Source organism: Saimiri boliviensis, chromosome 7, assembly GCF_048565385.1.
Source record: "Saimiri boliviensis isolate mSaiBol1 chromosome 7, mSaiBol1.pri, whole genome shotgun sequence".
In the NCBI taxonomy this organism is placed as follows: domain Eukaryota; kingdom Metazoa; phylum Chordata; class Mammalia; order Primates; family Cebidae; genus Saimiri; species Saimiri boliviensis.
Window position 1 is genome coordinate 37823547 of NC_133455.1, and position 20779 is coordinate 37844325.

General features: G+C 40.8%; 1 protein-coding gene across 1 annotated transcript in view; it reads left to right on the top strand.

Moving 5' to 3' along the window:
* The first annotated feature begins 1982 nt into the window (after positions 1–1982).
* Positions 1983–20779, top strand: part of NDUFA12 (NADH:ubiquinone oxidoreductase subunit A12) — a 41547-nt gene continuing 22750 nt past the window's right edge. The window contains exons 1-3 of the mRNA XM_003929576.4: positions 1983–2109; positions 3000–3082; positions 11674–11761. Coding sequence (XP_003929625.1) covers positions 2024–2109; positions 3000–3082; positions 11674–11761 — 257 coding nt within the window. The 5' untranslated portion in view covers positions 1983–2023. The remainder of the gene's footprint in view (positions 2110–2999; positions 3083–11673; positions 11762–20779) is intronic.

A 20779-nucleotide genomic window follows, 5' to 3' on the forward strand; every position in this document is an offset into this window, starting at 1 on the left:
GCCAAAAAAAAAAAAAAAAAGAAGAAGTAAAATTATCTCTGTTAACAAATGACATGGTCTTATATGTGGAAAACCCTAAAGATTCCACCAAAAAATGGTTAGACCTAATAAATGAATTCAACAAAGTTGCAAGGTACAAAATCAACACACAAGTCAGTTGGCTTCTATACACTAACAATGAACAACTCAAAGGAAATTAAGAAAACAATCACATTTAAAATAGAATCAAAAAGAATAAAATATTTAGGAATAACTTAATCAAGTAGGTAAAAGACTTATATACTGAAAACTACAAAACATTGCTGAAAGAAATTAGACGCAAATAAATGGAAAGACATTTGTGTTTGTGGATGGGAAGACTTAATATTGTTAAAATCAAAATGCCCTACTACCCAAAGTAAGTTACAGATTCATTGCAATACCTATCAAAATTCCAGTTCCATTTTTCTCTGCAGATTTTTTCAAAGTCCTAAAATTCATATGGAATCTCAAAAGACCCTGAATAGACAGAACGATCTTAAGAAAAATAAAGCCTTCCATTTCCTGACTTCAAAACATTGTCCAAAGATGCAGTAATCAAAACAGAATGCTACTGGCATAAGAACAAATAGACCAATTGAACAGAATAGAGAACCTAGAAATTAACTCTCAAGTATCTGGTTAAGTGATCTTCGACAATGCTACATATTGAGGAGAGAACAGTGTTGGGAAAACTGAACATCCACAAGCAAAAGAATGAAGTTCAACCTTTACCCAACACCATATACTAAAATTAACTCAGAATGGACCAAAAACCTAAATTAACACCTGAAACTATAAAACTCCTAGAAGAAAACAGGAGGAAAGCTTCATGACATTGGATTTAGCAGTGATTTCTCACATATGATACCGAAAGCACAGACAAAGCAAAAACAGACAACTGGGGCTACATGAAACTTACAAACTTCTGATAGCAAAGGACACAATCAACAGAGTGAAAAGATAAAGGCCGGGCGCGGTGGCTCAAGCCTGTAATCCCAGCACTTTGGGAGGCCGAGGCGGGTGGATCACGAGGTCGAGAGATCGAGACCAACCTGGTCAACATGGTGAAACACCGTCTCTACTAAAAGTGCAAAAAATTAGCTGGGCATGGTGGCACGTGCCTGTAATCCCAGCTACTCAGGAGGCTGAGGCAGGAGAATTGCCTGAGCCCAGGAGGCGGAGGTTGCGGTGAGCCGAGATCGCGCCATTGCACTCCAGCCTGGGTAACAAGGGCGAAACTCCGTTTCAAAAAAAAGAAAAAAAAAAAAAAGAAAAGATAACCTAGGGGATGGGAGAAAATATCCACGATACATAAAGAATGCCTACAATTCAACAACAGCAAAAAACCCTATACGAAAATGGACAAAGGACTTGAATAAACGTTTCTCCAAAGAATATATACAGATATTAGCAGTAGTGGTAGAGACGGTGTCTCCTAAGCTTTCCAGGCTGGCCTTGCACTTCCTCCTTGGGCTCAAGCGATGCTCCCACCTCAGCCTCAGCCTTCTGGGTAGCTGGGACTACGGGTACGCGCCACCACATCCAGCTAATTTTTAACTTTTTTGTATAGACAGAGTTCTCATTGTGTTGGCGAGGCTGGTCTCATCTCAAACCCCTGGGCAAAAGCGATCCTCCCGCTCTTTCCTCCCAAAGTGCTAGGATTACAGGCGTGAGCCAGCACGCCCACCAGAGCCAATTATTTTTATTTGAGGAAACTGAAGTTCCCAAAGGAGGAATCCCCGTCTGGGGAAGCCTTGTTTGGGTGAGCTTTCCAGCATATGCCTGTCTTCTAGATTCAACCTCTGAAAACTCTAATGTCTAAGGTACTTTGCTTACAGGGGAAACCAATTCCGCCTGCGGTCTGTCTCTGCGCACGCGCAGAACCACCAAATCTGGCGCAAGCATAGGAACCTTCTGGGCGTGGGCTTCCTGCGGCTGAGTGGCTGCTTCCATCCGGTGGGTTTTGCTTGGCGCACCCGGGAGGCGGGGCTTGCGGGGCAACATGGAGTTAGTGGCGGTTCTGAAGCGCGGGCTGCAGCAGGTCAGCGGCCACGGCGGTCTCCGAGGCTATCTACGGATGTTATTCAGGTACGCGGCCGGAGTCATACTTTTGGCCTCTGAGGATGGACTCTCGCTGGCTGATTTCTTGGAAGGGGACACAAACTTGGGTCACCTTGAAGAATCCACAGCTTTTGTCAAGGACAACCGCCCCAATCTCTGCCTTGCCACCCCCAGGCTGGTCTCTGTCCGAGACAAGACCGAAGCTATCTGTAGAGTCAGAGCTGTGACACGGAGGCAAGGGCATCTGGGCTGCACTCCTTTCCCACGCCCTGGAGAGTAATGAACATTAAGAGACATTAACTCGGTGACCTTGGTAAAGTTTTTTCCCTGCACTGGCGTACAGTTCCCTTCCTGTAAGGCGTTGAAGGTGACAATAATGGTCCCTGCTCTTCGGACATTCATTGATCCCACGAGCAACAACATAGTTTAGTGGAAACCTAAACGGAGACCCAGAGTGGAGTGAAAGAGCCTGGAGACCTTCGTATCGTTTTAAGAAGATGAAATACCTTGGCTTTTTTATTTCCTGAAGATTTTGCTAACTCCAGTGCCTCCTGGCTGAGGGACAGTAGTTAGAAGTAGTCCTGTAATCTGAAGAGAGTACATTTATATTTTTAGTGTAATTTGGGCACATCAGTTGTCAATTCATCTTTTCCCATTCTATGCATTATTCTGGGGGACAACATGAACAAGGATTCTAGAGCTTTTAACCTGAAAGCTGATTCTTCAACATTGGGTGGCGGGAGCCTGGAGATGAAGGCTGGAAGTATGCAACCAGTGACTATCCTCAGCACTTACTCATTTTGCTAGTTGATGGAGCAGCCCTTGTGTCTGAAAAGTTGTTATTCTTACTTTGTTTCTGTTTGTGTTTTGAGCAAAGGATCATTCTAAAATGTCTGTTTTCTTTTGGGTATTCACAGGGTAAATGATGTGAAAATTGGTACATTAGTCGGGGAAGACAAATATGGAAACAAATACTATGAAGACAACAAGCAATTTTTTGGTGAGTGCAGTATTTTTTAATGTGAAAATTGGGATTGGGATTTGATTTGAGTCTATTTTTCATATTATGCAGGGAGCGTTTACAAAGCACTTGGAAAAGGATGAAAAACCTCAATAGAAAATGAAAAAAGGTAGTTTACAGAAAGAAAAATAAATAGCTAATGAAGGTATGGATAATAGTCATTCTCACTTGTAATAACAGAAATGCAACTTTAAAAAAAGTGTTACATTTTTTTCACCTATCAAATTTTGAAGCTTTTTTTTTTTTTTTCTTTCTTTCTTTTTCTTTTCTTTTTTTTTTTTTTTTTTGAGACGGAGTCTTGCTTTGTTGTTGCCCAGGCTGGAGTCCAGGGGCGTGATCTTGGCTCACTGAAACCTCTGCCTCCCAGGTTTCAGCGATTCTACTGCTTCAGCCTCCCGAGTAGCTGGGACTAGTACCACCACACCCAGCTAATTTTTGTGTTTTTAGTAGAGATGGGGTTTCACCATATTGGCCAGGCTGGTCGCAAACTCCTGTCGTAATCTGCCTGCCTCGGCCGCGCAAAGTGCTGGGACTACAGGCGTGAGCCACCACACCAATGTAAATTTTGGTATTTGTCAGAATTTACATTGCACGTATCCTTTGTGTCAGCACTTCCACTTTTAAGAATTAATTCTACATTCTTATAAAACAAACATCCATCACAGCACTGTTTTATTATATTTTAAAAATTTATTCATTTATTTATTTTTGAGACAGGGTCTCCCTCTGTTACCCAGGCTAGAGTACAATGGCTTACTACAGCCTCGACTTCCTGTGCTCAAGCTATCCTCCTACCTCAGTCACCCAAGTAGCTGGGATTACAGGCATGTGTCATCATGCCTGGCTAATTGAAAAAAAAAATTGTTTTTGGAGAGTTGGAGTCTTGCTATGTTTCTTAGGCTGGTCTTGAACTCCTGGGCTCAGGTGATCCTTCCACCTCGGCCTCCCAAAGTGCTGGAATTACAGGTGTGAATCACTGTGCCTGGCCACAGCATTTTGTTTGTTTGTTGTTGTTATTTTGAGACAGGGTCTCACTCTGTCACCTAGGCTGCAGTACAGTGATGTGATCTTGGCTCCCTGCAGCTGTGACCTCCTGGGCTCCAGCCATCCTCCTGCCTCAGCCTCCTGTGTAGCTGGGACTACAGTGACGCACCACCACACTTGGGTAATTTTTAAATTTTTTTTTTTTTTTTTTTTGAGACGGAGTCTCGCTCTGTCACCCAGCCTGAAGTGCAGTGGTATGATCTTGGCTCACTGCAACTTCCACCTCCCGGGTTCAAGTGATTCTCCTGCCTCAGCCTCCCAACTAGCTGTGACTACAGGCACATGCCACCACACCCAGCTAATTTTTTGTATTTTTAGTAGAGACAGGGTTTCACCCTATTAGCCAGGATGATCTCAGTCTCCTGACCTCGTGGTCTGCCTACCTTAGCTTCCCAAAGTGCTGGGATTACAGACATGAGCCACTGCACCTGGCCTTAATTTTTTTTTTTTTTTTTTTTTTTTTTCAGAGACGAAGTCTCACTTTGTTCCCCAGGCTGGTCTTGAATTCCTGGCCTTAAGCCATCCTCCTGCCTCAGTCTCTCAAAGTGCTGGGATCATGGTTATGAGCCACCATGCTAATAAATTTTAAAAGCAACATTAGTGTGTGTAAGTTGGATACTGATGAATTAGACATTTTTTAGAATACTTTGTTAAGAATAATATGAACCTATAAATTTAATATAGAGAGATGTCAAAGATGTGTGTGATATAAAAAACTGTAGTTGCAGAACAATGTTTGGTATCCTTAAAAGGAGAAAATACATGTTTTTTGTGTGCATGTTAAATTTTGGAAGGGAACACAATAAACCTGTAGAATCAGATGGTAGAGATTCAACATTCTTCCTCTCTACTTTATAACTTTGTGACCTGGTTAACTTAATTAACTTCCCTAAGCCTCAGTTTTCTCATCTGTAAAGTAGAATAATAATAATATGTGCCTCATAAAGATGTATTGAAAGATAGATGAAAAGTGAATTGGAGAAACTGACCCTGATGTAGGGTTTCTCAACCTAAGCAGTATTAACATCATGGGACAGATCATTCTTTCTTTTCATTTTTTGTTTTTTTATTTCAGTAGTTTTTGGGATACAGACAGTTTTGGTTTCATGGGTAAGTTTTGTAGCAGTGAATTCTGAGATTTTGGTATACCTGTAACCCAAGCAGTGTATACTATATCCGGTATGTAGTCTTTTATCCCCTTGAGTCCCCAGAGTCCATTATGTCATTCTTGTAACTCTGCATCCTTATAGCTTAGCTCCCACTTATAAGTGAAAACATACAATACTTGGTTTTCCATTCCTGAGCTACTTCACTTAGACTAATGGCCTACAGTTGCAACCAGGTTGCTGCGAAGGCCATTTTTGCTTTCCATTTTGTGGCTGAATAGTATTCATGGTGTATATATACCACATTTTCTTCATCTACTCATTGGTTGATGAGCATTTAGATTGAGTCCTTATTTTTGCAACTGCAAATTGTGTTGCTGTAAACATGTGTGTGCATGTGTCTTTTTCATATAATGACTTCTTTTTCTTTAGGTAGATACCCAGCAGTGGGATTGCTGGATCAAATGGTAGTTCTGTTTTCTACCTTCAGTTCTTTTTTTTTTTTCTTTTTTGAATCTATATGCCTTGAACCTACCTTCAGTTCTTTAAAGAATCTCTTTACTGTTTTCCATAGTGGTTGTACTAGTTTACATTCCCACCAGCAGTGTAAAAGTGTTCCCTTTTCACATCGCCACCACCATCTATTATTTTTTGAATTTTTAATTACGGCCATTCTTGCAGGAGTAAGGTGTTATCTCATTGTGGTTTTAATTTGCATTTTTCTTATGGTGATGTTGAGCACTTTTGCATAGGTTTGTTGGCTGTTTGTATCTTTTGAGAATTGTCTATTCATGTCCTTTGCCCACTTTTTCATGGGATTGTTCTTTCCTTACTGATTTGTGTGAGTTCCTTGTAGATTCTGGATATTAGTCCTTTGTCTGATGCACAGTTTGCAGATATTTTATCCCACTTTGTGGGTTGTCTGTTTACTCTGCTGATTATTTCTTTTGCTGTGCAGAAGCTTTTTAGTTTAATTGGGTACCATTTATTTATTTTTGTTTTTGTTGCATTTGGGTTCTTAGTTATGACTTCTTTGCCTAAGCCAACATCTGGAAGAGTTTTTCTGATGTGATGTTCTAGAATTTTTATGGTTTCAGGTCTTAGATTTAACTCTTTGATCCATCTTGTTGATTTGTGTATAAGGTGAGACATGGGGATCCACTTCCATTCTTCTACATGTGACTTGCTAGTTTTCTCAACACCATTTGTTGAATAGGTTGTCCTTTCTCCACTTTATGTTTTTGTTTGCTTTGTCGAAGATCAGTTGGCTGTGAGTACTTGGATTTCTTTCTGGGTCTCCATTCTGTTTGATTGGTCTACATGCCTGTTTTTATGCCAGTAGCATACTGTTTTGGTAACTGTAGCCTTGTAGTATAATTTGAAGTCAGATAATGTGACGTCTCTAGTTTTGTTCTTTTTGCTTAGTATTGCTTTGGCTATGTGGGCTCATTTTTGGTTCCATATGAATTTTAAGATTTTTTTTCTAGTTCTGTGTAGAATGGTGATGGTGTTTTGATGGGAATTACATTAAATCTGTAAATTGCTTTGGACCATATGGTCATTTTCACAATATTGATTATGCCTATCCATGAGCATGGGATACATTTCCATTTGTTTATATCATCTATGATTTCTTTCAGCAGTGTTTTGTAGTTTTCTTGTAGAGATCTGTCACTTTGTTGGTTAAGCATATTCTGAAGTATTTTATTTTATTTTTTGCAGCTGTTGTAGAAGGGATGGAGTTCTTGATTTGATTCTCAGCTTGTTTGTTGTTGTTGTATAGCTACTGATTTGTGTACATTGATTTAGTATCCTGAAACTTTGCTGGATTTATTTATCAGGTCTAGGAGCTTTCTGGATGAGTCTTTAGGTTTTTCTAGGTATGTGATCATATCATCAATGTACAATGACAGTTTGACCTTCTCTTTTTAGATTTGGATGTGCTTTCTTTCTTTCCCTTATCCAATTGCTTTGGCTAGGACTTCCAGTATTATGTTGAATAGAAGTGGTGAAAGTGGGCATCCTTGGCTTGTTCCAGTCTTAGGGAGCATGCTCTCAGCTTTTCCCCATTTAGTATAATGTTTGCTGTGGGTTTGTCATATATGGCTTTTATTACTTTGAGGTATGTCCCTTCTGTGCCAATATAGTTGAGGGATTTTATCATAAAGGAATGCTGGCTTTTATCAAATGCTTTTTCTTCATCTAATGAGAGCGAGATGAACATATGATTTTTGTTTTTAATTCTATATATGTGATATATCACATTTATTGACTTGCATATGTTAAACCATCCCTGCATCCCGTGTATGAAACCCACTTGATCATGACGTATTATTATCTTTTGATATGCTGTTGGATTCGGTTAGCTAGTATTTTGTTGAGGATTTTTGCATCTATGTTCAGCAGGGATATTGGTCTGTAGTTTTCTTTTTTTGTTATGTCCTTTGGGACAGATAATTCTTTGTTGTGAGGGGCTGTCCTATGCATCATAGAATGACCAGAAGCAACAGCTCTGACTGACAACCAAAAATGTCTCCAGACATTGCCAAATGTCCCTTTGGGGGTAAAATTTCCATCTGTTAAGACCCATTGGCCCAATGCTTAGTACATGAGTGCTCAATAAATATTAGAACTGTGGCTGCTGTTATTGTTACAGGTTGAGTATCCCTTATGCAAAATGCTTGGGACCATAAGTATTTCAGATTTTAGATTTTTTTAGATTTTGTAATATTTGCATTATACATCCCAGTTTAGCATTCCTAATCTGAAATCCAAAATGCTCTAATGAGCATTTCTTTTGAGTGACATGCCAGCACACACAAACGTTTCCAATTTTGGAGCTTTTCGAATTGGAGATACCCAATCTGTACCTTCCTGAATTGTTGAATTTTCTCCCACGTAACATTTGTTACTTTTATAATAATAATAATAATAATAATAATAAAATACTCATGAATGATATGAAAAAAGGATCAAAGAGGAAAAAATAATTAGTCTTCATCCAGGGGAAAGATTTATAATGTGAAAAATAATTGCCTAGCATTTATTGAGTGATTACCATGTGCTAGGTGCTGTGCTAAACAAAAGCATATATTATCTGCTTTAATCTTCAACATCTCCTTGAGATAGGCACTTTTGTGCTTCCCATTTTACAGATGAAGAAGATAAGTCATTGAGCAGTTAGGAATATTTCTCAGGAATGTGTAAACTATGTGTGGTTGCACTGGATGCATGTTGGTCTACAAGAAGTAAACATCTTATATGCTCTGTATTTGTGTGTGTGTGTGTGTGTGTGTGTGTGTGTGTGTGTGTGTGTGTGTATGCACACCTGATGAAGTCTCACTGCTTTACCCGGGCTGGTCTTGAACTCCTGAGCTCAAGCAATCCTCCTGCCTTAGCTTCCTGAGGTGTTGGAATTACAGGCACATACTGTCACACCCAGTTATAATATTTTTAATAAATAAATCATAGAATTTTAGACCTAGAATATATTTTAAGAGATTGTTTAAAAACTGTTGTTTTATAGATGAAGAAACTGAGGCCCAAGGAAATGTCTTAACCAAAGAGACTTAGTCAAGTAGCTAATAGCAGAGCCAGGGGTAATTATTCTTTCTACTTCTCACTTGGTTATTATAACATTACATTCTTTCTTCTTTTCTTTCTTCCCTTACATTGGAAATATCTTTATTTTTGCTAATTAAAAAAAAGTAGGGCATAGCATGGTGACTTATTCCTGTAGTCCCGATGCTTTGGGAGGCCAAGGTGGAAGGATCAGTTGAGGCCAGGAGTTGAAGACCAGCCTGGAGAACATAGTGAGACCCCATCTCGTGAGTGTGTGTGTGTGTGTGTGTGTGTGTATGTGTGTGTGTGCGCGCATGTGCCTATATGTGTATGTATGTATATATATTTGGTGTATGAAAGTTCCCTCCCCTTATAATTTTACAACTCTTTTAATAGTTTAGTCTTTATGCATATTTAAGATTCTTTTCATTAATTATGAAACAGGTCTCTGTTGCCCACCTGGAATGCAGTGGTGTGGTCTCAGCTCATTGCAACCTCTGCCTCCCATGCTCAAGCGATCCTCTCACCTCAGCCTTATGAGTAGCTGGGACTATAAGCGAGTGCCACCATGCCCAGCTAGTTTTTGTAGTTTTTCGTAGGGATGCGTTTCACCCTAAGTCTTCAGACCTAGGATAGTCTCTAACTCCTGAGCTCAAGCAATCCTCCTGCCTCAGCCTCCCAGAATGCAGGGATTAAGGTGTGAGCCACCGCACCCAGCTGGTTGTGTTTGTTTATTTAAAAAAAAATACACAGCATTTAAAAAAATAGCAACACAACATTCCAGTGTATGGAAGAACCATTTTTCTTTAATCCTGTTACTAGACACATAGGTTGCTTTAGACTTTTTGCTATTAGAAATGCTGCTACTGTGAACTTGCTTGTAACTATATTCATGCGTTTAAATAAATTCCTGGTCTCATCTCTACTAAAAATGCAAAAATTAGCTGGGCATGGTGGCACATGCCTGTTGTCCCAGCTACTCAGGAGGCTGAGACAGGAGAATCACTTGAACTCGGGAGGTGGAGGTTGCAGGCAGTGAGTCGAGGTCACGCCGCTGCACTCCAGCCTAGGAGTATGTATATATATATATATATATATATATATATACACACATTATATATATGTAATATATATATAATATATTATGTATAATATATAATATTAATATATAATAAATATATATAATAAATAAATTTATATATGTTGTATATTATATATAAATATATATATTTATATGTGTGTATGCGTATATATATATAAATTAATCAGTTAATTCCTGGAATTGGAATTACTAAGTCTGAGAATAGGCATTTAACATTTCAAGAAATATGAAGAGAGAGAGATTGAGAGATTGATAAGGCCCAGCTCCACTATTATAGCCTAACTGTATTGTCGGGACCTGACCTATGAAACCCTTCCCAAGGTCTCTTCCATCTGCCTCTACATGCCCCTGCCTCATTGGATTATAGTTTACTTTTAGCTATTCTTTTTTTTTTTTTGAGACGGAGTTTCGCTCTTGTTACCCAGGCTGGAGTGCAATGGCGCGATCTCGGCTCACCGCAACCTCCACCTCCTGGGTTCAGGCAATTCTCCTGCCTCAGCCTCCTGAGTAGCTGGGATTACAGGCACGTGCCACCATGCCCAGCTAATTTTTTTGTATTTTTAGTAGAGACGGGGTTTCACCATGTTGACCAGGATGGTCTCGATCTCTTGACCTCGTGATCCACCTGCCTCGGCCTCCCAAAGTGCTGAGATTACAGGCTTGAGCCACTGTGCCCAGCCCTACTTTTAGCTATTCTTAAGATTGATTTTTCTAAATGAAGCAGCAAATCTTGATTGAAATCTGTATTTAAAAATAAATAGATGAGGTCATGTTTTAAGTAGCAGTAATCAATATTTGTTGATGATATGTTTACCTAGGAAAACCCTGTAAATGAAATGCAGATTACCTTTTGCTTATTGGTTTAAAATCCGTCATAGGAATGAATTAATTCAGTGTTTTCTATTTGGCAGGTAAGATCAGTAAGGAAGGGATAGAAGGAATTAATATTTATTATGTGCTTATATGGCTGATGCTAAACTAGGTAAATTTATGTGATATTTAATTTTCATAGCAACTCTAAGATGTAGGTGTAGTCATCTACTTTTAATAGATAAAGAGGCTCATAAAATTTGCCTAATATCCACTGATAGTGAGTGACGAAGGCTTGATTAGAACCCAAGGCTTTGCTCAGTTTAAGGACCCAAAAGAAACAGTTTTGTAAATAATGATTAGGTCCCCTAACTAGTGCACAGCAATTTCCTAAATAAGGAATGCAGCCATATTATTTTGATGACATGAGCTGTCTTATGTACCTAACCATCATTTCTGATGTTTCCTTATTGTGTGTAATTCACAAATTTCCAAAAGGATCTGGGGTGGTTTTTAAAAAATATTTATATGGAGACATAGCATTCAAGTATGATTGCTACAAATGTGTTTTTGCCCCAGTCTCAAGAGGAGCATCTTCTTTTCTGAATACCTAGAACATCTGGGAACACATTTCCCTACCCTGTTTGCTACTCTCTTTGTGGGGAGCTGGCAGGGAAGCAAGGATTCTCCTCTGTGGGAAAGGCCTGAGCCCCACCCGCAGCAGTGAGTTGTCTCAGTCCCTGTTGCCCGTTGCTGATTAAGGCTTGCCGCACATATCCTGGAGCTTGCCTTCACGAATTCAGCCAGGGTGTTGTTCCTCCAATAGCTACCTTATATAAGATCACAAAAAGTCTTTTCTTAATAAAAAGGTTGTCTTCTTTGCTATTATGCACTTATTTTTAACAAATAAAAAGTTTTTCTTCTTAAATGTTCATCTTTCCACCCAGGCCGTCACCGATGGGTGATATATACTACTGAAATGAACGGCAAAAACACATTCTGGGATGTGGATGGAAGCATGGTGCCTCCTGAATGGTAAGCTAAGGCAACATTTTATATGATTTTATTTTATTTGTCTTCACCCAGGATGGAATGCAGTGACACAGTCATGACTCATTTCAGCTTTGACCTCCCAGGCTCAGCTGATCCTCCCACATCAGCCTCCCTAGTAGCTGGGACTATAGCCCTGTGCCATCTTACCTGGATAATTTTTGTTGTTGTTTGTTTGCTTTTTTTTTTTGAGATGGAGTGTCACTCTGCCACCCAGGCTGCAGTGCAGTGGCATGATCTTGGCTCACTGCAACTGCCGCCTCCTAGGTTCAGGCAATTCTCCTGCCTCAGCCTCCCAAGTAGCTGGGACTACAGGCACGAGCCACCATGCCCAGCTAATTTTGTATTTTTAGTAGAGATGGGGTTTCACTGTGTTTACCAGAGTGGTCTTGAACTCCTGATCTCAGGTGATCCACCCACTTTGACCTCCCAAAGTGCTGGGATTACAGGTATGAGCCACTGTGCGTGGCTTGTTTTTGTTTTTGTTTTTTACACAGAATCTCGCTCTGTTGCCCAGGCTCGGGTGCAGTGGCATGATCTCAGCTCACTGCAACCTCTGACTCCCAGGTTCAAGCAGTTCTTCTGCCTCAGCCTCCTGAGGAGCTGGGACTACAGGCGTGAGCCACCACATCCAGCTAATTTTTGTATTTTTAGTAGAGAAGGGGGTTTCACCATGTTGGCTAGGCTGGTCCTGAACTCCTGACCTCAGGTGATCCACCCCATCTTGGCTTCTTTTTTTTTTTTTTTTTTTTTAGACAGAGTTTCGCTCGTTACCCAGGCTGGAGTGCAATGGCACAATCTCGGCTCACCGCAACCTCCGCCTCCTGGGTTCAGGCAATCCTCCTGCCTCAGCCTCCTGAGTAGCTGGGATTACAGGCACGCGCCACCAAGCCCAGCTAGTTTTTTTTTGTATTTTTAGTAGAGACGGAGTTTCACCATGTTGACCAGGATGGTCTCGATCTCTTGACCTCGTGATCCACCCGCCTCGGCCTCCCAAAGTGCTGGGATTACAGGCTTGAGCCACTGCGCCCGGCCATCTTGGCTTCTTAAAGTGCTGGGATTACAGGCATGAGCCACTGCACCTGGTCTAATTTTTGTAGTTTTTACTAGAGATGGGATTTTACCATGTTGTCGAGGCCGGTCTCAAACTCCTAAGCTCAAGTGATCCACCCACCTAGGCCTCCTAAAGTGCCGGGATTACAGTCATGAGCCACCATGCCTGGCTCCTTTTTTTTTTTAAAGTTGAGATGAGATCTCGCTATGTTGCCCAGGCTCGAACTCCTGGGTTCAAGGAATCCTCTCACCTCAGCCTCCCAAGGAGCTGGGTTGGTAACCGCAAGCCACTGTGCCTAGTTCATTTTATTTTATTTAACTTGACAATATTTATTTCATTACAAAAATATTTATTGAATACCTCTCAATAAGGCAGTCAGTGGCATTCTTCTGAAAGTATATATCTTAATTACACTGAGTGCATAACAAGTTACCCTAAAACTTAGTGGCTTAAAACAACAATTATTTCTCTCTCTGTATTTTTTGGGGGGGTCAGGAGTTCAGACAAGACAAAATGGGGGTGACTAATCTCTGTTCCCGGATGTCTAGAGCCTCAGCTGGAAGACTCCAAGGCTGGACACTGGAATCATCTGAAAACGTATTCACTTGGTATCTGACATTTAATGCTGGCTGTCAGCTAGGGGTATAGATGGGGCTGTGGGTTAAAATACCTACATGTCTCAAGTACTCTGAGAGAGTGAGCTAGGCAGAGCCATATTGCCTTATCAGACTTAGTCTTGCAAATTGTCCGGTATCACTTTCATATTCCATTGATTGAGGCAATTAGAAAGCTCCACCCAAGTTCTGCATGAGAAAACATGGACCTATCTCTTGATGGAGGCATGTCGATAGATATCAGTATATATTAGGATGTATAATGGCGTGTGGCTGTCTTGGGAAAACAGTACGCCATAGTATCACCTGTCTGGTAAAAGAACTTTGGCTCGAATCTTATAAGCAAGTTCCTTAACCTCTCTGGGACTTAGTTTCATCATCAGTAAAATGATAGCCCTAAAATTCCTTAGGTCTCTAAAAACTGCATGGCTTTGTAATATGCACATTTTGACATGAAATTCTAAATGCTCACTTGAATTATCAAATTTTGCATACAGTATTTCGAAGCAAAGTACTTATATCTGTTTCATAGATTGCTGAAATAATACCATACAGTTGTTACACAGTTAAACTCTGGAGATCTTTTCCAGTGGTCTAGAAAAATTTACCCAAAAACTAGAAGTAAGTATATCTGATTGGCTGTGACATTTTATTTTATTTATTTATTTTTTTTGAGACGGAGTTTCGCTCTTGTTACCCAGGCTGGAGTGCAATGGCGCGATCTCGGCTCACGGCAACCTCCGCCTCCTGGGCTCAGGCAATTCTCCTGCCTCAGCCTCCTAAGTAGCTGGGATTACAGGCATGCGCCACCACGCCCAGCTAGTTTTTTTTGTATTTTTAGTAGAGACGGGGTTTCACTATGTTGACCAGGATGGTCTCGATCTCTCGACCTCATGATCCACCTGCCTCGGCCTCCCAAAGTGCTGGGATTACAGGCTTGAGCCACCGCACCCGGCCTGACATTTTATTTTAATTGATTTTGATTGTCAGAGTTAGCTTTGGGCTGTCTTCAGTAGAAAGTGGGATAATCTCAGCGTATTTGGCTCTGTTCTAAAGAGTCACTCTTTAGAAGAGAGATATGAAACAATAGGACATAGTGGGGGCTACAGTGAGCTGAAAAGTACAGACTTGGTCAAAGAGGGCAGAAGCCTTATTCAGCAATCCCCAGTTCCATCAAGTGAGAATTCAGCAAAGGGTTTCTGGATGATTTTTCAAAGGTAGACATCTGTATTTCTTGTGAGAGTTTTGTTTTTTCTTTTTTTCTTTTTCTTTTTTTTTAGATGGAGTCTCACTCTGTCTCCTAGGCTGGAATGCATTGGCACCATCTTGGCTCACTGCAACCTCCACCTCCTGGCTTCAGGCGATTCTCTCGCCTCAGCCTCTTGAGTAGCTGAGATTACAAGTGTGCACCACCATGCCCGGCTAATTTTTATACTTTTACTAAAGACAGGTTTCACCATGTTGGCCAGGCTGGTCTCAAACTCCTGGCCCCAAGTGATCCACCAACTTCGACCTCTCAAAGTGTTGGGATTATAGGCATGAGCCACTGCACCTGGCCAGTTCTTGTTTTTTCAGTTAATTTTTTAAAATATTCAACAATTTAAATATAGCATTATCTAGCAGAACTTTTCACTTTCGTGTTCTTTATCTGCCCTGTCCAATAGAGTAGCCACTTGCCACATATGGCCCAGAACACTTTATTATTATTATTATTATTTTGATACAAGGTCACACTCTATTGCCCAGGCTGCAGTGCAGTGGCACAATCAGGGCTCACTGCAGTTTCTATCTCCTGAGTTCAAGTGATCCTCTTGCTTTGGCCCCTGAGTAGCTGGGACTACAGGCATGTGCCACCATGCCCAACTAATTATTTTGTATTTTTAGAAGAGATAAGGTTTTATCATGTTGCCCAGGCTAGTCTTGAACTCCTGGACTCAAATGATTCACCCACCTCTGCCTCCCAAAGTGCTGGGATTACAGGCATGAGCCACCATGCCTGGCCTTTCTAGAGCACTTTAAAATGTGGATAATGCAACTGAGGAAATTTTAAAATTTGTATTTAAGATAAATAGGCTACTCGATTGAACAGAACAGTTTTACTTTTTTCAAATACTGTATGAGCTAAGCAAAACATATTTGTACTGTATGCTTTTACTGAGCTACAATCAGTTTTCAACCCTGTTCTTCTACTTGGACTAACTATGGGCATTGGCCATGTCAGTGATGTAATTTGAAGAACATGATAGTGGATAATGTCTTTAAAATTTCACAGGGACTGAGTGTGGTGGCTCATACCTGTAATCCCAGCAGTTTGAAAGGCTGAGGCATGAAGATCACTTGAGACCAGAAGTTTGAAACCAGCCCAGGCAACTTAACAAGGCCTCATCTTTATAAACAAAAAAATTTTTAAAAATTAGCCAGGCATGGTGATGCATGCCTGTAGTTGCAATTATTTGGGAGGCTGAGGTGGGAGGATCCGTTGAGCCCAGGTGTTTGAGGTTGCACTGAGGTATGATTGCACCACTATACTCCAGCTTGAGGTTTCACTCGAAACCCTGTCTCTCCCTTTTTTGTTTTTTTTTGAGATGGAGTCACACTCCTGTGGTCCAGGCTGGAGTCCAGTGACGCGATCTTGGCTCACTGCAACGTCTGCTTCCCAGGTTCAAGCGATTCTCCTGCCTCAGCCTCCCAAGTAGCTGGGACTACAGGCACCAACCCCCATGCCCAGCTAATTTTTGTCATTTTAGTAGAGACGGGGTTTCACCATATTGGCCAGGCTGGTCTCAAACTTGTGACCTTGTGATCCGCCCACCTTGGCCTCCCAAAGTGCTGGATTACAGGTGTGAGCCACTGTGCCTGCCTGAAACCCTGTCTCTGGAAAAAAGAAAAAAAATGTCATTGGTCCTTAGCATGAGAAAGCAGCACTGATGAGAAACTTTCTCATGCCACATCATTTGGGGATTGCTATTGTACTCTTTTTTTTTTTTTTTCATTGTTCTCGTGGTAGTTTATAAGCACTGATATTGTACTCTTCTTAGTGGGAAATAATAACCTGTGGTTAAGGTCTGAGGAGCAGTGGGTTGTTTTTTGTTTGTTTACATTCTGTGTCTCTCTATTTTTTCCCTTCAACTTTTATTCTAAGTTCTGGGGTACATGTGCAGGGTGTGCAGGTTTTTTACACAGGTAAACGTGTGCCATGGTGGTTTGCTGCACAGATCAATCCATCACCACATATTAAGCCCAGCATGCATTGAGCTGTGGTTTTAGGTTCAGAACCATCAGCCTTCACCGAAGTAGCATTCTGTATGTTAGGAGATCTCATTCTATCTGAGACCAAAGTGTCAATGTGGAATGCAGGCGTTACGAGCCGAGGTGTCCTGGCTTATGCTTCCTTGAGAGATTGTTTCTTGAGTAGACTTGGTCTGGGGAGGCTATGGAAGGCATGTGAGCTCTCTTATTCAGATTGACATCTGTTTGCTTCAAAATGCTCATCTAACATTGGTGCTCAGGGGCCACATTTTGGAAGATGAGGAGTGGGGGTGTGATTTCAATTACATGAGATGAATTATGTTTAAAATTATAAAATAGTAAAAACCTGAAAAGATAAAAGTTCTATTCAGTGGCGCAAGTCCTTTTATTTGATCTGAGATCACATGAAAAAGAAGCTAAGAGTTGTAGAACATCACTCCAGCAGGTGCCTGAGGGCAAGTGAGGATTCAAAGCTGCATTTCTTTGTGGAGAGGCACCTCCTAAGGGCTGAGTATCTTTGATGACCCTTGTTTGTATGGGAAGCTTAACGGCTTGTGATGAATCTTTTAAAGGAGAAATGGTGTTGGACAAGCTTAGCTGTTAGTTTCTCAAACCCCTTTGTTGACTGTGACACACTGTGGAATTCTAAATCTGTGGATTCTTACCTTTGATTCATGAATAAATTTGATGTTGGGTTGATTTATCTGTAATTACAGAGCTAGGTATTATCACATATAGCGTGTAAGGAATAACAGATACAATTTATCATCCTTATTCAAATAACTATTTATTTACTACCCACCAGGTGCCAAGAACCTGGGGCTAGAGAGGTGAATAAAACAAAGTCCTCGTTTTCATGGGGGAAGACAGACAAACATTTTATATATTTGCAGTAACAATAAATGCAAGGAAGATAATATGAAGCTGGGCCTCACAGGGGAATGAAGAGCAATGGAAGGATCAGGTGGCTGTTTTATACAGGAGTTAGGGAAGGCTTCTTTGAGTGAGTGACATTTGAGGAAAGAGGGAGAAAGCGTTCCAGGCAGAGGGAACCACAAGTGCAAAAGCCTGTCTGAGATGTATTGCTTGGTCTGTTCAAAGAACAGCAGTATGGCCACTTTGGCTGGAATGGAATGAGTGAGGGGAAGATACTAAGAAATGAGGTAGGAGAAATAGCTAGGGCCCAGATCATGTAGATTTTGTAAGCCATGGTACACACTTCAGCTTTTTGTCTGAATTTATTTGGAATCACTGGAAGGTAAGGTAGGGTATGATCGGATTTAGGTTTTTAACATTTGGAATAATCCCGAACTTTCAGAATGATTACAAACATTTGAGTAACTTCAAAGTAAGTTGCCAAATTGACACTTCATCACTCCTGAATAGTGTGTACTTCCTGCAAACAAGAACATTGTCCTACAGAACCACAATATAACCATAAATATCAGGAAAGTAACAATGATACACTATGTGAGGGAGGCAAAATTTTACCCTTGACGACTTAGGGCTTTTTGGCTGGGCCTGATAATTAAATGCATGTTAACAGGAGAAAAGCATACATATGACATGGAGCTCTCGTAAGGGAATGAAGACCCAAGATGCAGTTAATGTTGAACACTTAGGTACTGACTTGGACAAAGAGTAGAACGTTGGGAAAATGTGAGAAGACAAAGGGACTTGGGCTTGGGTAGGTAATTGGGTATAGAAGTGACTACGAAGATAAGAGTTAATTTAACAAAGTTTGTGCATTTTCCTTGACCTCAATTTCCTGTCCTTGATGTAGAATGACAGTTTTCTTCTGGTATAGGGAGGACATCTTTTATGTGGAAATTTTTTCTCCTGCTTTCACGAAGAAAAAGTTCAGATTATTTTTTTGAGACAGAGTCCTGCTCTGTTGCCCAGGCTGGAGTGCAGTGGTGCAATCTCAGCTTCCTGCAGCCTCGACCTCTTGGGCTCTAGTGATCCTCCTACCTCAGCCTCCCAAGTAGCTGGGATTACAGGCATGTGCCGTCATGCCTGGCTAATTTTTGTATTTTTAGTAGAGACAGGGTTTCGCCATGTTGGCCAGGCTGGTCTTGAACTCCTGGCCTCAAGTGATCCACCTACCTCAGCCTCCCAAAGTGCTGAGATTACAGGCATGAGCCACCATGCCAAGCTGTGCCGCTGTTTTCAAGTGCCTTTAACTCAGCATAATCAATATGCCAGAGCTGTAAATGTTGGAGCGGCGTGTTATGAACTTCAGCCACTCAGGTTTCATCAGTTGTCCCAGCAACGCCCTTTATAGAGAGATCTAATTACACATTTCATATGGATTTCAAATTCTTTAGTCTCCTTCACACTGGATTGGTTTCTCAGCTTTTCCTTGATTTTCATAACCTTGATGCTTTTCAAAATTACTTGACAGTTATGTTGTTGAAGGTCCCTCGGTGGGTTTGTTGAATGTTTCCTCATGACTAGGTTCAGGCTATGCTTCTCTGACATTCCTGTCACTGAAGCCATGGTTATCTTGTTGCACTCTATTATGTAGCAGCTGATTTGTGTTTGTCCTGTTATTAATGAAAACCTCTATCACCTGATTAAGGGATCTGCCAGTTTTCTCCATTCTAAAGTTACTAATTTTCCCTTTGTAATTAATTAGCATTTTGTGGGGCAACACTTTGAGGTTATGTAACTGTCCCCTTACTCATCAAAGTTTTAATTCTTTACTGTATCAACTCCTAATTTAATCAATTGGTTATAATCCATTGCTATAAATGATTCTTTTATTGTTCAAATTGGGCTCAATTTGACCAGTTGGAACTCATTCAGGCTGCATTTGGAGGTCTTTGGAGGTTTTTAGTGGTGAGGGGTTCTCGGTTTCTAAAAAATGTTTTATTTGAGATGGGTCTTACTCTGCCACCCAGGCTGAGTGCAGTGGTGCTTTCATAGCTCACTGCAGCCTCAACCTCCTGTGCTTAAGCCATCCTCCCACCTCAGCCTCCCCAGTAGCTGGGACTGCAGGCCTGGGTCACCATACCCTGTTGGGTTTTTTTTTTTTAAGGAGATAGGGTCTCACTACGTTCCCCGGGCCAAAATTTTATTTTTAATTGACAAATAATAATTGTATATATTTATGGGATACAGTATGATGTTTTTATATGTGTTTATATTGTGGAATGATTAAATCAAGCCAATTAATAAATCCATTACCTCACATACTTATCATTTTTTGTGGTAAAAACATTTAAAATTATTTTAGCAATTTCCGAATATACAATGGATTATTTATTACAGTCACCATTCTGTGCAATAGAGCACCAAAGCTTATTCCTCCTAATTGGAATTTTGTACTCTGATCAGTATCTCCTCTTTCTTATACTCTTTACTTCTCCTGCCCCTGGTAACTATGATTCTACTCTCTACTTCTTCTGCTTTTTTTATTTTTTAGTTTTAAAGACAGAGTCTTGTTCTGTCTCCCAGGCTGGAGTGTAGTGGCACATTAATAGCTCATTACAACTTCAATCTTCTGTGCTCAAGCGATCTTCCTGCCTCAGCCTCCTGAGTAGCTGGGGCTAGCTAATTATTTTTATTTATTATTTTTAAAGATTTTTGTTTTTATGTTTTATTTATTTTTTTTGAGACGGAGTATTATTCTTGTCACCCAGGCTGGAGTGCAGTGTCGTGATCCCAGCTCACTGCAACTTCTGCCTCCCAGGTTCAAGCAATTCTCCTGTCTCAGCCTCCCAAGTAGCTAGGATTACAAGTGTGTGCCACCATGCCCAGCTAATTTTTAGTAGAGACGGGGTTTCACCATGTTGGCCAGGCTGGTCTCAAACTCCCGACCTCAGGCGATCCACCTGCCTTGGCCTCCCAAAGGCGGGATTACAGGTGTGAACCACCGTGCCTGGCCTATTTTTATTTTTCATAGAGGTGAGGTCTCACTAAGTTGCCCAGTCTGGTCTCAAATTCCTGAGCCCAAGCAATCCTCCTGCCTTGGCCTCCCAAAGTGTTGGGATTACAAGTGTGAGCCACTGCATCCAGCCTGATGTTTTCTTTTGAAGATTTTTAAAAATGATCAATTTCAAATATGCAGTACAAGGAAGATGG